General features: G+C 40.8%; 1 protein-coding gene across 1 annotated transcript in view; it reads right to left on the bottom strand.

The window, feature by feature from the left end:
• The window catches only part of DNAH10 (dynein axonemal heavy chain 10), a 164758-nt gene that overhangs the window by 108970 nt on the left and 38315 nt on the right, over positions 1–17473 (bottom strand). The window contains exons 10-18 of the mRNA XM_036765131.1: positions 16865–17059; positions 11634–11804; positions 10017–10193; positions 9761–9886; positions 9198–9373; positions 8265–8416; positions 5269–5430; positions 1410–1617; positions 761–917 (exon numbers count right to left, since the gene is read on the bottom strand). Of these exons, the coding sequence (XP_036621026.1) occupies positions 761–917; positions 1410–1617; positions 5269–5430; positions 8265–8416; positions 9198–9373; positions 9761–9886; positions 10017–10193; positions 11634–11804; positions 16865–17059 (1524 nt within the window). The remainder of the gene's footprint in view (positions 1–760; positions 918–1409; positions 1618–5268; positions 5431–8264; positions 8417–9197; positions 9374–9760; positions 9887–10016; positions 10194–11633; positions 11805–16864; positions 17060–17473) is intronic.

Raw genomic sequence — 17473 nt, 5'->3', positions numbered from 1 at the left:
AGAAAGAGAGATACTGAGAGAGACTGAGAGAGAGACAGAGACAGAGTATTTATCTAGTTATTTATGGATTGTCTCCTCCATGGTATCTACCACATAATAAGCGATACACCTTGATGGATTACACCTTTCATGGGTGTACTGGTAATTTAAATTTGAAGATCTTTCCCACTCATTAATAGGCCCATGTGACCTGCTTATGTCACAGGAGGCCTAAGTCACATGTGGTAGGAGGAGCTTGCTGAAGGAGAAGAACAGGAAGGGTGGAGCAGGAAATGCTCAGAGTGTTAGAGCTGAAGGAGAAAGCAGATGTGTGCTGGCTGTGCTGTGAGTGATTGTTGGTGACAAGGCCCCAGCAGGGGGCAGGAATGGTTTTGAGACAGCTTGGCTCCCTGCTGTTGTGTTTTAGGTTCTTTGCTGTTATCATAAAGTGGACTTACTGGTTCTGGAATCTGCATGCTGCTTGGATGGGTTGGACTTACTGGTTTTGGGATGTGGTTCTTTGGTGTCTGAATAAATGGTTTGCTTCTTCTACCTTCTATACAGAGAGTCTCTTATACTTTGCAATACAGAACTACATAGGCATATTTACAATTATCACATATATTGTGATTATTGCCTTGCTAATACAATGGGTTAAATAATAGAACCCACTGGGCCAAAGAGAGAAGTTAGATATACATGAAGAACATACTTGGTCAATCTCAGAACATACATGGGATTCAGGGCTAGAAGGGCGCTCCGAAGTCATCGCAGTACTCACCTTTGTAATTTCTACACAGTCTCTGACACAGTGGACACATAATTTGTCTATCTCATTTGCACTGGGATGAAGAATTATCTCAGGAGCACTTAAAATCGTTTCTGTTTGGAATAAAGGGACATTCCCAAGAACCAAAGCATTGAATGACTGCAAATTCCTGGTGGGGGGAAAGAAAGAGTCTTAGTTGTGCTACTAACACTCGTTTTTATAGTTTATTTTTCACTGAGCATGTATGTGTGTGTGTGTGTGTGTAAGTGCGTGCGCGCGCATATGTGTGGTTTCTCCTTTGTTCTTGAAGAGGACCATGACACCAGGAAGATGATGCCATGACTTGCAAGTGGTACCATTGAGCAAAGTGAGTGTGGGTAAGTAAACCTAAGAGCTGAGTACATCAAGCACAGCCATGGAAGTCTAACACTCAGAGGAGGTGTGAAGTTGCTATCCAATGAACATCCTGTGGCTTGTGTTTACTGGCAGGGTTCATGTTTGTGATGTGCAGGGGGTCTGGACCCACAGTTTCAAGGTAGGAAGACAGTTCTTGCCTGTCAAGCTCCATGTAAGCAGGGTGGCTGGCAGGACCCAACTTAGAAGCAATGGTTTACAAATAAAATAAATAACCTAGATGGAGGTTTTTAGAAGATTAACTTACTTTAGGACTAATCTTGTCAAGGCTTCGTAAATTTTATTTTCCCAATACAAATAGTAGGGAGCCAGTCTGGGGGCCCTGCCTGTGTTTGTGTGGATCACGAGGCCCTCTACTTTGGTGAGCAGGGGCCCTATAGCAAGGTATTTTCTGACCATGTGTTCTATATCTTTGGCTCTTTCACGTTCGATACATTCAAAGAATTCCTTCACACCTGCAAAAAAAGTCACAAGTTTACTGTTATATATTAATAACAGAAAACTTTAATGTCCACTTAGTTATATTTGTTATAAAATTGTTTACATTCATTGATAATTTTTCAAATAAAATACTATGATCATTTAAAAATAAAATACTCCTCCATTCAGTGAAACAATTCCATAAAACAGTCTCACATCTTTACAACCAAAAGATAATTTGTGTGAAAGCAATTCTTTTGTGAGCCATGGGAGAAAACAATATCTTTTTTTTAATTTATTTATTTGTTTAATATATTTAGTTTTCAGCATTGATTTTCACAAGAGTTTGAATTACAAATTTCTTCCCATTTCTACCCTCCCCCTACTCCAAGATGGCATATATTCTGGTTGCCCTATTCCCCAGTCAGCCCTCCCCTCTATCACCCCACTCTCCTCCCATCCCCTTTTCCCTTCCTTTCTTGTAGGGCAAGATAAATTTCTATGCCCCATTGCCTGTGTATCTTATTTTCTAGTTGCATGCAAAAATTTTGTTTTTGTTTTTGAACATTTGTTTTTAAAACTTTGAGTTCCAAATTCTCTCCCCTCTTCCCTTCCCACCCACCCTCCCTAAGAAGTCAAGCAATTCAACATAGGCCACATGTGTATCATTATGGATAACCCTTCCACAATACTCATGTTGTGAAAGATTAACTATATTTTGCTCCTTCCCAACCCATCCCCCTTTATTGAATTTTCTCCCTTGACCTTGTCCCCTTTCGAAAGTGTTTGTTTTTGATTACCTCCACCCCCATCTGCCCTCCCCTCCATCATCCCCCCCCTTTTTTTTAATCTCCTTCCCTCTTCTTTCCTGTGGGGTAAGATACCCAATTAAGTATGTATGGTATTCCCTCCTCAGGCCAAATCTGATGAGAGCAAGATTCACTCATTCCCCCCTCACCTGCCCTCTCCCCTCCTCCCACAGAACTGCTTCCTCTTGCCACCTTTATGTGAGATAATCCACCCCTTCTATCTCTCCCTATCTCCCTCTCTCAATATATTCCTCTCTCATCCCTTAATTTGATTTTATTTCTTTTAGATATCTTCCCTTCATCTTCAACTCACCCTGGGCCTGCTCTCTCTCTCTCTCTCTCTCTCTCTCTCTCTCTCTCTCTCTCTCTCTCTCTCTCTGTATATATATATATATACACACACATATATACACACACACATACATATATACATATATACACATTCACTTATATATATACATAAACATATATATACATATATATATGCATATTCCCTTCAGCTACCCTAATACTCAGGTCTCACGAACCATACATGTCATCTTTCCATGTAGGAATGTAAACAAAACAATTCAACTTTAGTAAGTCCTTTGCAATTTCTTTTTCTTGTTCTTTTTCTTGATTACCTTTTCATGCTTCTCTTGATTCTTGTGTTTGAAAGTCAAATTTTCTATTCAGCTCTGGTCTTTTCAGTGAGAAAGCTTGAAAGTTCTCTATTTTATTGAAAGTTCATATTTTGCCTTGGAGCATGATACTCAGTTTTGCTGGGTAGGTGATTCTTGGTTTCAATCCTAGCTCCATTGACCTCCAGAATATCATATTCCAAGCCCTTCGATCTCTTAATGTAGAAGCTGCCAGATCTTAGATTACTCTGATTATGTTTCCACAATACTCAAATTGTTTCTTTCTGGCTGCTTGCAGTATTTTCTCCTTGATCTAGGAACTCTGGAATTTGGCGACAATATTCCTAGGAGATTTCTTTTTGGGATCTATTTGAAGAGGCGATCGATGGATTCTTTCAATTTCTATTTTGCCCTGTGGCTCTAGAATATCAGGACAGTTCTCCTTGATAATTTCTTGAAAGATGATATCTAGGCTCTTTTTTTGATCATGGATTTCAGGTAGTCCAATAATTTTTAAATTATCTCTCCTGGATCTATTTTCCAGGTCAGTGGTTTTTCCAAGGAGATATTTCACATTGTCTTCCATTTTTTCATTCCTTTGGTTCTGTTTTATAATATCTTGATTTCTCATAAAGTCACTGACTTCCACTTGCTCCAATCTAATTTTTAAGGTACTGTTTTCTTCAGTGGTCTTTTGGACCTCCTTTTCCATTTGGCTAATTCTGCCTTTCAAGGCATTCTTCTCCTCATTGGCTTTTTGGAGCTCTTTTGCCATTTGAGTTAGTCTATTTTTTAAAGTGTTGTTTTCTTCAGTATATTTTTCAGTATTTTTTTGGGTCTCCTTTAGCAAGTGATTGACTTGTTTTTCATGGTTTTCTCGCATCCTTCTCATTTCTCTTCCCAATTTTTCCTCTACTTCTCTAACTTGCTTTTCCAAATCCTTTTTGAGCTCTTCCATGGCCTGAGACCAGTTCATATTTTTCTTGGAGGCTTTTATTGTAGGCTCTTTGACTTTGTTGACTTCTTCTGTCTGTATGTTTTGGTCTTCTTTGTCACCAAAGAAAGAATCCAAAGTCTGAGACTGAATCTGGGTGCATTTTTGCTGCCTGGCCATATTCCCAACCAACTAACTTGACCCTTGAGTTTTTCAGTGGGGTATGACTGCTTGTAGAGTTTAGAGAACTATGTTCCATGCCTGGGGGGATGCGCCAGCTCTGCCACACCAGCACTCCTCCTTTCCCAAGAACCCCCAACCTGGACTGGACTTAGATCTTCAGCAGGCTCTTCATTCCTGCTCTGATCTGCCACTTAATTCCTCCCACCAGGTGGGCCTGGGGCCGGAAGCAACTGCAGCTGAACTTCTGTAGCTGCCCCACCTCCGCTGCCCCCGGGGGCGGTGGCCGAACCGTGAACTCATTCCACTCCTGCAGCTTTTTCCACTAACCTTCTCCGCTGTCTTTGGTGTTTGTGGGTTGAGAAGTCTGGTAACTGCTGCACCTCACTGATTCAGGGCACTAGGGCACACTCCGCCCAGCTCCTGGTCTAGTTGGTCCACGCCCGCTCACGCTGGGCTCTGCTCCACTCCGTTCCCGGCTCCAAGCTCCATGCGGGATAGACCTCACCCAGAGACCATCCAGGCTGTCCTGGGCTGGAGCCCTGCTTCCCTCTGCTGTTTTGTGGGTTCTGAAGTTCTAGAATTGGTTCAGAGTCATTTTTTATAGGTTTTTGGAGGGACTCAGCAGGGAGCTCACACTAGTCCCTGCTTTCCAGCCGCCATCTTGGCTCCACCCCCCCCCCCCGAGAAAACAATATCTTTTTCTCTGAAAAGCAACTTAAACTGTTTTCTCTGTGTTGTCAAGTTCGTTTTGGCCAAGTTAAGATTCCTGGGATTCAATGCTCCACTGGAGAACCACTGACAGTCACTTCTCTTTCTGTTTGGTCATCCAATCAGTTCTGAAGCCATCTAATTGGATTATTATCCAACACAGGGTGGTACCTGTGGCCTGGACCCACCCCTGGTCCAACCTATACTATACTTCTCCATCTTCTCCACAATAATAGTATAAGATTCTTTATCAAAAGTTTTGAATGTGGGGTCCCTCAAATTTAAGAAATGTTTTAAAATGACATTTATGACACAAACAGAAATTACTTGAGTAAATTATTGAATGTCTGGGACAGTTTTTTGGATTAAAAGGGCATAATTATAGCAAGAGAATTTTTTTCAGAAAATAGAGAAATAAAATGTCAAACTTACCAGGAAGTTCATCATTTTTAGGAGCTGGGAATTTAAAGAGATTTGCTGCTTCTATTATTCCAAGCCTAGATGTGATGTCTTCAGAATTTTTATGAATCTGGTGTACAAGAGATTCAAATTTCCCCATAGCTTCCTTACACCGACCAAGGTAGTCAGCGATACCTATTTTTTTAAAGAAAGGCATTATTTTTTCTACTCTCATTTCATACACTTCTCACCAACTTAGATATGACCCAATTTGGGACTGTTACCATTCCTTAATGGAGAAACACACAGGATTATTAATTTCAGACAAAATGGTCTCCCACCCATTAACAAAATCATTACTATATGAAGACATGAAGGTAGAGGGTCTGTAGGGAAGCAGAGATAAGCATGGCTCTGTTCAACATTCTTGGAGAATGAGGATAAGGTCAGAGTCAGAGTATCATAGTATAGGGATGGAAAATACTTCAGAAGCCATCAACTCCAACTCCCTCACTTTACTGATGAGGAAACTGAGGCCCAGAGAGGTTCACTGACAAGCCCAAGGTCAGACATCTAGTAAGTCCCTGAGGCAGGATTTGGATAAATTAGCAGTTAGTTTAGACTTTTCTTTCCTGTCTGTATCACATTTTTTCTCTGTATTTTTCTGTTTGTATTAAAACCCTGGGTGAGGTATAGGCCAACATCTCAATGGGAAATATTGGTCTATACCTCAGCTAGGGTTTTAATACAAACAGGAAATATGTGTGTGCGTGTGTGTGTGTGTGTGTGTGTGTGTGTGTGTGTGTACCAAGAAAAGCTCCAGATGGGTACATGATTTAGACATAAAGGGTGATATCATAAGCAAATTATGAAGAAGAAATTACCTATCAAATCTATGGATAGGGAAGAGTTCCTGACCAAACAGGAGTTAGAAAGGTTCACAGGAGGTAAAATGGACAATTCTGATTATATGTTTTTTTTTTAATTTGCACAAACAAAACAAAAATGACTAAAATTATTAGATAAGTGGGAAATTAGGATGGGGTGAGAATCATAGTGTTTCTCTAATAAATATCTCATTACTAGGACATATAGGGAACTGAGTGAAATTTGTAAGAATAAGAGCCATTTCCCCAACTGATAGATGGTCAAAGGATATAAACAGGCAAATTTCAGAGGAAGAAATCTAAGCAATCAATAACTATATAAAATGGTCTAAATAATTAATAAATAAATACATATTAAAACAACTCTGAGGTATCACCTCACATCCCTCAGATTCTCAAGGTTGACAAAAACGGAAAATGAGAAATGCTGGGGTGTAGGAAAATGAGAAATGCTGGGGTGTAGGAGGGGAACAAGTATATCAACGCACTGCTGGCAAAGCTGTGAACTGGTCTGTCCATTCTGGAAAGCAACTTGGAGCTATGCCCAAAAAGCTTTGACCTAAGAATGACACCACTAGGTCTATACTCCAAAGAGATCAAAAAAAGATGAAAAGGACCAATAAGTACAAAAATAATTATAGCAGCTCTTTTCATAGTGGCAAAGAACTGGAAGATGAGGGATATCTATTCAGGGAATGGCTAAACAAGTTATAATACATGATGGAATGCCATTTGTGGTTTTTAGAAAAATTTAAGAAAACTTATATTAACTGATGCAAAGTAAAGTAAGTAGAACCAGAAGAGAAATTTATACAATAATAACAATATTGTAAAGACAAACAACTTTAAAAGATTTGCGAATTCTGAACAAAATGAAACCAACCACAGTTCCAAAGGATTTATGATGAAATATGCTATCCATCATAAAGAACTGATGTGCTCAGAGTACAGTTAGAAGCATATCTTTTTGGACAAAGCTAATGCAAGAACTCATTTCACTTCTCTATAAAAAAATTTTAATAGATTTTGCTTTTCTTGCTTTCTTAATGGGTGGGAAAGGGGAAACAGCGGGGAGAGAATTTGGAACTGAAAATAAAATTGAATTAAAAGAAGACTGTAGCTGTCTTATCCTTTGTCCCTTTAAAACAAGCACGCTGGGGACAGGGGTGGGCAGAGGATGGAAAGCACCAAATGAGAAAAACTGAGATTCATTATTCTGAATTGCTAGCGACTGACAAGTGATACCACCTATAGTTGTCGGAATTAAACAAATACGTCCCCTGCAAAACATTGTGACAATGAACTCTGGCACGTCTTATTCTGTATGTGCCATTCTCAGTATGATTTTGGTTAGCAAAAGCATATACTGTCCTCTGTTTCTGTTACACTGCCCCAAAGGTCTTTTGTTCATTATGGCTTTACATTCTTAGATGTTCAGGGATGACCACCTATGAGGGATGCTATAATGGGGATTCTTCAAGGATAGGTTCAACACTGGAATAAACTTCTATGTCATTGTCCGCATAAAGAGCTGATTTTTTCCTGTACGTAAGGAAGTGCCAGGACCTTCAGACTCTGGATTACTGCTTTCTTCATGAACCTACATCCCACATGTTGGCACTTATACTTGTGGAAACAATAGCAGACCTCAAAGCCACCACACCTTCAGCTGGCAGTGCCCAGGGGCTCATTTCGATTGCTATGTTTATTTATCTTGCCATGAGAACAAAAGCCTGGTGAGTGCACCCTAGAATTAAATCCCAACAATTCTGGTTTCAAATAAACATGTTTTGTATGTCTTTTGTTTTTTGTGGTGTGACCATTGACTTACAAAAAAAAGTCACTCATTTAGATAGCATTTCCTGCTAAAGGTTGAGGAAAATGGGGGAACAAAGATCATCTCTCTCATCTCCAATAAAGCCCCTGAATCTGCTTTGTGGGCTCTAAAAAACAAAACATCATAAATCGAGTTTTATTTATAATTCTATGTTCAATGGAACCTATTTTATTAATACTCAAAAATTCTTAAACAACAGCAGTTATGCTGCCTTGCCAAAAATAACTAATTCTATTAAAACGTCACAGGTGATTAGTTATTGTAAAATTCTATCTAACGGTAAATAAGTACACGAATTACATTACCCAGTGAATTCCAATTCAATCTCTTATATCCAGCCTTGAACACTCTGCTTAATTCCTGGCATTGATCTTCAAGAAGATTCGACTCTGACTCATTTAATGTCCCCAAAAGTGTGTAATAATGATCCAACATACGCCTTATCCCTTCTGTGTACCTAGGGAGTGACAGACATTGGAGGCTGTAATTAAAGTTCACGTCACAGATGGGTTCCCAAAAACTCTGTAAGCTAGCTAAATATTGAACCCCAGGAAAAATGTTCATTCCTTCTTCCATCCTTTCAATAATGGTCCCATGCTGATCTCCTCAAGTGATTTGGGAACTGAAGGAAAATCCTGTCCTTTACAAAGTCTTCTCTGACAGTTGTAGTCCGGAATACTCTCTTCCTTCTATGACCCCCTTTTCATACAATTATCTGCTTCATAAGATCAGAGGCCATCTGTTCTCATGCCCTTGGAAGCTGACATTGAGGTCTAGAGACCCTAGTGATTTGCCCAATGTGACAGGTAATTAGTAACAGAAACCAAGTCCGGTGACCCCAAATCTAGGGTTCTTCCCACTGCACTATATTGCCCCTCCTCCATGCACCCTAGACTTTGGCCCTCATCACATACTACCCTGAAGTGTTCTTTAATAATTTCATTTGCTACAAAGTCGTCATTTCTCCAAAGTAGTTTTAAGTTTATCTAAAGCAAGAACAGTTTGCTATGTAGCCTTCTTATGTGCTGCTGCTCTTGGGCCAGACACAAAAGCAGTACCTTTGAAAATTAACTGAAGCCAGAAGTGTGGTATATATACATCCTTCAACTTAGTTAACAAGTCAGCTAGACAAGGCTAGCGTTGTTAAGGGGAAAAAAATTCCCCTGTGGAAAAAATAAGGCTGCCCCGTTGTATATTTTAAACATGACCAGGTTTTCTTTCCCAAGAAATATTCTTACCTAAGAAACTTGTCCTCCTGAAGTGCGACATTCCTTGCTAATTCGGGCATAATAAACCCCAGCTGTTCCATGTATTTTGTTTCATTAATAATCTCTTTAAGAGCAGGAGAAAAATTGATAACAAAGTAAATCCCCTTGTCTGTGGTAGTGTCAGCATCATCACTGACCAAATTTAACTATGGAAGAGACAATTCATAATTGAATGAATAGAATCAAAAAGACAGTAAGACACATATATAATGTTAAAAGCAAATTTGACAAGGACAAATGCACACTGATGACTTCATTGTCTGACACCCTAAAAACTCGGTACATTGTAAGATGTCAAAGCCTGAAGGGGGAATGCATTCCATGTTGTCACATATGGCTGCCTTCCTCCGCTTCATTCTCTTCTCCTTACTCTGACTTCCTCATCTCCTGGCTTCACTCTTTACTTTTTAAAATACATATAAGTTTCATTAAGAGAAGCAACCAAAAACCCTATAGCCATGGTACATGAACAACGGAAAGGAGATTCCTACCGGTCCTCCGTAATCTGGTGTTGAGTATCCAGTCATACGGGCTTTGGCCAGCAGGCTTTTCTTCAAAAGGGATGGTAGGCTCTGTTCTGTCCATTCCTTCCACTGTTCATATTTCCTGTCTTCATATTCCTTCATCCTCCTACCCACTTCCAGATATTTTTGTTTTACCTATTAAAGGATTTCAGCTGGAGTTAGTGGGACAGAATTGTCCCGGTACTGGTAATCCATTGGAAATGGAAACTACATTGTATCTGGAATAATGCTGTAAAAGACAGAAATGGATGCACAAGCCACCTACTTCGCGTCCTCGCTCACTGTCCAACATCTCCTCCACTTCCTGAAATCGAAGGATAGTGTGCTTAATCCGGAAGAAGAGAGATCGCTCCCAATATATGGCACCGGCCACTGGGGGGTGATTCTTGTATAGGGGTGGGTTTTCAAGATTCAGAACAAATAAACGATTAATTATGTCAACCTGAAAATACAAAATCAAAAAGTATTTGGTGACTGATAATCATCAGTGACCCTGCATTTAATATATCAAAGACCTTTTCTCTGTTAACTGTAAACTTTAAGCAAATTACAGATAAAAAATTGGAATCTTAAAGAAATATTTAAGGCATAAAGTAGCCTTTTATTTTTTTCTAATAGCTTCATCTCTGCTGATAGGGGCTTTTCATTCTGTTCTATCTCCTCGGGGTCCCTATTTGACTGATAAACCCCCTACACCCCCATGCATGTGTGTAGATGAGCTTCAGTTGGACATGTACTATACAAAGGCTTATAATATTTTTTGTCATAGTGTGACCTAAGAGCCAAGGCCACAGTCCTAATTCTATTCCTGTCACTACCAATGGCCAAGTCTCTCCATGGTCAAAAAAGAGCATGTTTTACAATTATCCAGATAATTAAGACAAAGTTCGATTTGTTTAGTCTATATTCTAGACTACACAGGATGATTCTTATGTCATATCAATGGGTATGTGTAGGACACTTATCCATTGGGATAAGGCCCCAGAATCTTGTATTGACGTTTTCCTATCCCAGTCCATTCCATTGCCAGGACTGGGATATTTTTGGTTGGCTTCAGTACCAACATGGTTCTGATAACATTGGCACTCAAGCCATCAGAAATGTCCCAATACTGGCAATGCCTTGGGAAACACCAATCTGGGGCTCTGGATTGGCATCCCAAAAGGCATAGCCTTTAAATATATTAATTAATCTTTTCTTCTAAGCAAGATTGAAAGCTCCTTGACACTAACCACCTCTATTGTGGCCAAAGAGATAAACTGATGACCAAGACTGATCTGGCTGAGGATCAGCTCAGGTCCAGGGACAAAAACTAGCAAAACACCAGCCAGCTTAGGAGAAACTGAGGGCTCCCCTACTATCCCTTCCCTAACCCTTGCTTCTGGAATCACAGCACCATAAGTGCAGGACTAGAAGGGAGCTATGAGGTCATCTAGTCTAACCCTTTCATTTTACAGCTGAGGAAACTGAGGCCCGGGGGAATGTGGCCAAAAGTAATTAAGAGGCAGAGCCAGGATTTAGATGCAGACTCAGACAACTTTGGCTAAAAAGGTCTCAGATGTCAAAGGACCCCATTACATCTTCCTTTTAGATCCAACAGCATTTCTAGTACACAGCTCAGATCATGGCAGGTAGCCAATACACAATCGTACAGTTCCTTACCTATATTAACAAATCCATTTTGTTTTGACTACGTAATTTGAGTCACTAAATAAAATAGTTATCAGGGGAAATTCTGTAGGTTCCCTGAATTTGGATTTCCCATCATAAAAAAAACAACTCTCAAGCTATGCACCCAGCCTCCCTTTGCCTCTGCACACTTTTGGTTGATTGCGATGCTTAAGTGCCACGGTGCGCTGGCTCACATGCTGCTTAAAATTACCTCTTTACAGTACTGTGCCAAAATATCATTGAACTTCATCATCATCTGCTTATTTATAGCCTCCCGGGAGCGAATGTGCTTGAACTTTAAGAGCATGTCAAAAGCAGCCTCTGCAGAGCGAAGTGTCTTAAAGGATTCATCAATAAAGCTCTTTGCTTCTTTCTCAATAACCTGCCAAAAAGACATGCCAGATAAGTCATCTGCCTGTGCAGAACAGGGGAGACTAGGTAAGAACACTTGAGCTGGTGGAAGGCTTATCAGGGATGCTTTTACTGAGATGCCCCACTGGGTCCTCATCATGGTACCCAGGAGACGCCAACTTCTTGAACACTGCCAGCCAACCAAACTCAAGTTCTGATAGAAAGGTAGGTCTGCCAAGCTAGAAGCATCTGAGGCAAAGGCCCAGCAATGGACAATGTGTTTGTTATCTAGGAACAGCCTTGCTATATAGATAATAGGCTCATCACCACAAGACTAGACACCAGGACATGGTTTTGGGGGGCCACAGAAACTCATGAAGATATGCCTTCTCTGCTAAGGCATGCAGTAGTAGCAGGCTCACAGGATTTACAGCATGAAAAGACCAGACCACAGAGAGTATCCAGTGCCAACCCCTCATTTTACAGATGAGCAAACTGAAAGCCGAAGGAGTTCAAGACTTCTCCGGGTCACACAGCCAGGAAGCCAGAGAGGTTCAAGACTTCTCTGGGTCACACAGCCAGGAAGCCAGAGAGGTTCGAGACTTCTCCAGGGCACACAGTCAGGAAGCCAGAGAGGTTCGAGACTTCTCCAGGGCACACAGCCAGGAAGCCAGAGAGGTTCGAGACTTCTCCAGGTCACACAGCCAGGAAGCCAGAGAGGTTCGAGACTTCTCCAGGTCACACAGCCAGGAAGCTAGAGAGGTTCAAGATTTCTCCAGGTCACACAGCCAAGAAGCACTAGAACCAGAATTTCATGTGTTCTTTTCATCCTACCATGATATAGTCACAGATCTTTTGAAATACTAAAAACAAATCTCATAGCTAGTGGGAAGTGGAAGCTGAGACTGAAGGAGGCAAAAATCAAACCTACTTCTACTCTGTAATACTGGGCCTGACTTAACACGCTCCCTGTCTTTGACCATCCCCTTAAGAATGCTAATGCTCATGGTGTTAAGTACAAAGCACAGACCCCACATGTCCACAGCATACTGCACCCAGAGGCTCTAGCCTGAAACGCCAAATGTCTACTGGACAGTGGCACCTGGATATCCTGAAGGCATCTCACACAGAACAGCTCCAAAACTTAACTCGCTTTCTTTTCCCCAGAAACTTCCCCTCCTCTGAACTTCCGTGTTTTGGGAACTAGGGGGAAAAAATCTTTGCAGCAAGTTTCTCTGATAAAGTTCTTAGATATATCAAGAACTGAATCAAATCTTTAGGAATAAGAACCATTTGCCAATTCATAAAAGATCAAAGGACATAAAAGGTCAAACAGTTTTCTAAGGAAGAAATCCAAGCTATCAATAACCATATGAAAAAAGTCCCAATTAGGGAAACACGAATCAGTCAATAAACACTTGTTAAAGTGCCCACTATGTACCAGACACTGCGCTAAGCACCAGAGTACAAAAAAGGCAAAAAACAGTCTCTGTTCCTAAGGGAGCATCTAACGGGAGAGATTCAAGTCTCTCAAGTCTGGTAGGGGAGACAATATGCAAGTGACCATGTACAAACAAACTATAGACAGGATAAATTGGAAATAATCAACAGAGGGAAGGTAGGGAGGAAACAAGAGGGATCCAGAAAGGCTCCTGGAAGAAGAGAGGAGAGTATAAGGTGTAAAAAGACTGAAAAAGTAAGAGGGTGGGGGCTAAGTTATGAAGGGCTTCGAAAATACCCAGTGGAGGATTTTGTTTTTGCCCCTTAAGGTGATAGGGAGCTGCTGGAGTTTATTAAGGAGTGGGGAGGGGTGACATTCTCAAACCTGTGCTTTGACAGCTAAGTGGAAGATGGACCAGAGTGGGGACTTGGGCCGGCAGACCTACCAGAGGTGGGTTATTTTTGCAATAATCCGGGTGTAAGATGTCTAGGGTCTGCATTAGAGGGGTGGTGGTGTCAGAGGAGAGGAGGGAGCATCGACAAAAGATATTATAAAAGTCAAATCAATCAGCCTTGCCAAGAGCTTGGACACAGAGAGGGAGTGAGGGAGCATGAGGAGCTGGGAGGACACAGGTTGGGAGCCTCGGTGACTGGGAGGAGGACAGTCAGCTCTCCCAGTAACAGGGTAAGTCCAAGAGTAATCACTCTTCCCTGAAGACAAATGGGGAAGTATGGAAGGGACAGAGGTTTGGGGAAAAGAGAATGAGTTCAATTTTGAAGATGTGAGTTTAAGATGTCTAACAGGACATCTGGTTCAAGATATTCAATAGGCAGGTGAAGATGCAAGAATGGAAGTCAGCAGAGAGGTTAGGTCTGGATAAGTGGACTTCCAGTCATCAGCAGAATTCTGACTGGGTGATAGATACGGATTGAGTGAACCTCCAAGGAGGAGAGGTTACTGAATGGCGGTGGTAATAGAAGGACCCAGAAGGGGCAGTGGGGAGCAAGAAACATTCCAATTCCCCCACCTAGACCAGTGGATCAGCAGTAATGACAGAAAGTGCAGCTGGGGCTGGAAAGGGTGGCCGGGGAAGCTGTCATCAGGAAGGAGCCGGGCCTAAGTGAGAGGCCGATGATGGAAAGAATTGGGAAAGGAAAAGATCTGAGATGACAGTGAGTTTGTTGTCTCTCGAGCAGTCCTTCCAGAGAGCAGAGGGGAAGGGGTAGGTAGCTTTAGAATAGGGCACTGAGAGGGAAGAGGTGGTCAGTGGGGGTCAGGGGATGGGGTTTGAATGGTGATAGCCAGCGGTTCCGAATGAAACTAAATCTGAAGTTCTACTGCATCAGAATGGCAAAGCTGGGAAGGAAGGAAGGAAGGAAGGAAGGAAGGAAGGAAGGAAGGAAGGAAGGAAGGAAGGAAGGAAGGAAGGAAGGAAGGAAGGAAGGAAGGAAGGAAGGAAAGGAAGAAAATGTCAAATGTCAGAGGGGCCGTGGGAAAACTTTTACATTCATGCCTGTGGTGGACCTGTGCATAAGTCATAGGAAAGCAATTTGAAACTATTATTCAGTAAGTCAATAAGCATTTATTAAGCACCAACTATGTGCCAAGCATTGTGCCAAGGACTAGGGATACAAAGAAGGGCTAAAGACTGTTCCTGCCATTGAAAAGCTTACAATATACAAACAAATACGTACAAAGAAGCTACATACAGGATAAATAGGAAATAATCAATGAAGGGAAGGCAGTAGGATTAAGAGGGATTAGGAAAAGCTTCCTGTAGAAAGTGGGATTTTAAGCTGGGACTTGAAGGAAGTCAAGAAGTAGAGATTTTGTGGGATAATATTCCAGGTATGGGAGACAGCCAGAGAAAATGTCTGGAGCCAAGAGATGGAGTATCTTTTTTCAGAGAACAATAGGAAGGTGGGTGTCACTGGATTGAAAAGCACATGGTAGAGGAGTAAGGTGTAAGAAGACTAGAAAGATCAGGGTAGAGTCTAGGCTTTGAATACCAAAGAAACTAAACTCTGAATAAACTCTATATATCCTTTGGCCCTAGGATATCAATACTAGGCAGATATGCCTAAAGAGATCAAAGAAAGAAGAAACAGATTCACATGTACAAAGACATTGAAAGCAGCTCATTTTGTAGTGGAAAGGAACTGGAAACTAATGAAGTGCCTATCAGTTGAGGAATGATTGAACAAATTATGGTATAAGAATTGTAATGGAATACCATAAGTGCTATAACAATTGACAAAAGAGATGGTTTTTAGAGAAACCTAAGAAGATTTGCATGAACTGATGCAGAGCAAAGTGAGCAAAACCAGGGGAACAATTTCTACAATAACAAACAACTTAAACAACTTTACACTTCTAGGGCTGTTTCCCAAAGAGATCATAAAAGTGGAAAAAGGATCCATAAGTACAAAAATATTTATAGCAGCTCTTTTGGTGGTGGGAAAGAATGGGAAATCAAGGAGATGCTCATCAATTGGGGAATGGCTAAACAAGTTGTGGTATATGAATGTAATGGAATACTTTTGTTCTGTAAGAAATGAGGAGCAGGCGAACTTCTTAATCACCTGGAAAGACTTAAATGATCTGATGCTGAATGAGGGGAGCAGAACCAGGAGAACATTAAACACAATTACAGACACACAGTATCTGTGATGACTGACTTTGATAGACTTGGCTCTTCTCAGCAATACAAGGTTCTAAGACAGCCCCAAAAGACTCATGATGGAAAAGGCTATGCACATCCAGAGAAAGAATTATGGAGTCTGAATATAGATTGAGGCAAACTATTTGCTCTCTTTTTTTATTTTAGTTTTGTTTCTTGTTTCTCATGGTTCATTCCATTGATTACAATTCTTCTTTGTAACTTGACTATTGTGAAAATAAGTTTAATGTGAAGATAAGTGTAGAACCTATATCAGATTACATGTTATCTTGGGGGAGAGGAGGGAGGAGAAGGAGGGGGAGAAAATTAGAACTCAAAAACTTGTAGAACTGAGTGTTGTAAACTAAAAATAAAAAATAAATTTAAAAAAGGACAACTTTGAAAGCCTTAAGAACTCTGGTCAACACAGTGAGCAACCCCAGTTCCCAGAGGACTATGATGAAACGTGCTACCCACCTATTGACAATGAGGTGGGGAACTCAGGATGAGGACTGGGAATAATTTTTTGGACATAGTGACTGGGGAATTTGTTTTGTTTGACTCTCCATGTTTTTTACATGGCTTTTCCTTTTCTTTTCTTTTCCTCTTTTTACCAGGAGGAAAGAATGGGTGGGAGAAATAATCTATTTTTGTTAATTAAAACAAATTATTTCTGCTTCTTAGTTGTATCTCCTAGGAGAGCCAAGTGCTAGATTATGACTATATCTTTGCCTCAGGCAACAGGAAGGATGATGGTAAGCATCCCTTTGTGCTATCCATTACATCACATTGCTACGAATTTCTCTTACAGAAATAAAAAAGTGAAAAGCCCAAATTTAAACCCACCACCACCACCACTACTATATTCTGGCTGTAAGGCTGTATGAGTATTTCCATTCATGTAAAATCAAATTTTAAACTGAACATAAGAATAGGCTTTTTAAGCTAAGATACATTCTAGTAAAACAAAATCCTTAGGTTGGCTACTTACCAGGACTTCAATCTTGAAATCTTCCATAACATACTTCCAGAACTGGGAACACTTGATGCTAAAGGGGTCAAAGGTTAGTACCTCCATGGGACTGACAAGACCATCCACCCTACAAAGGACATCATCGATACGCTTTGGATCACCGGTCACAGCTTTCAGTTCTGGACCAAATATGTTGTAAAATTCGTCAATAACCTGTTAAATCCAACGGCATAAGAAAGTCACACTGTAGTAATCCTGCTGTTTCACAAACGTACCATCTCTAGATCGTGTGCCCTAGTTCTTATATGCTGACCCCAAAGTGGTCTCACCCGCTCACTGAAGCAGGCCACGGAGGACTTTGACTTGTGACACTTTATTAGCAGGTGGCTCAGCCTACTATTGAAAAGTGCATTAAAAATTTCCTAGCTCAACTTTATAAGCAAATTAGTTTTTCTTCTCTCAAATGCTGAATTCCTGAGATTTTTTGCTGCTACAGCAGAATCTAACGAATGCGCCAATTTTCCCTTTTCCTTCCCAGACACAATAACCAACATCTTACATGCACACTTCATGGGACCATAGATTTAGAACCAGAGAGGGATCTTAGAGGCTGAGTCTAACTCATTT

Source organism: Trichosurus vulpecula, chromosome 1 (genome assembly GCF_011100635.1).
Source record: "Trichosurus vulpecula isolate mTriVul1 chromosome 1, mTriVul1.pri, whole genome shotgun sequence".
Lineage (NCBI taxonomy): Eukaryota > Metazoa > Chordata > Mammalia > Diprotodontia > Phalangeridae > Trichosurus > Trichosurus vulpecula.
This window is presented reverse-complemented; position numbering and strand designations above follow the sequence as displayed.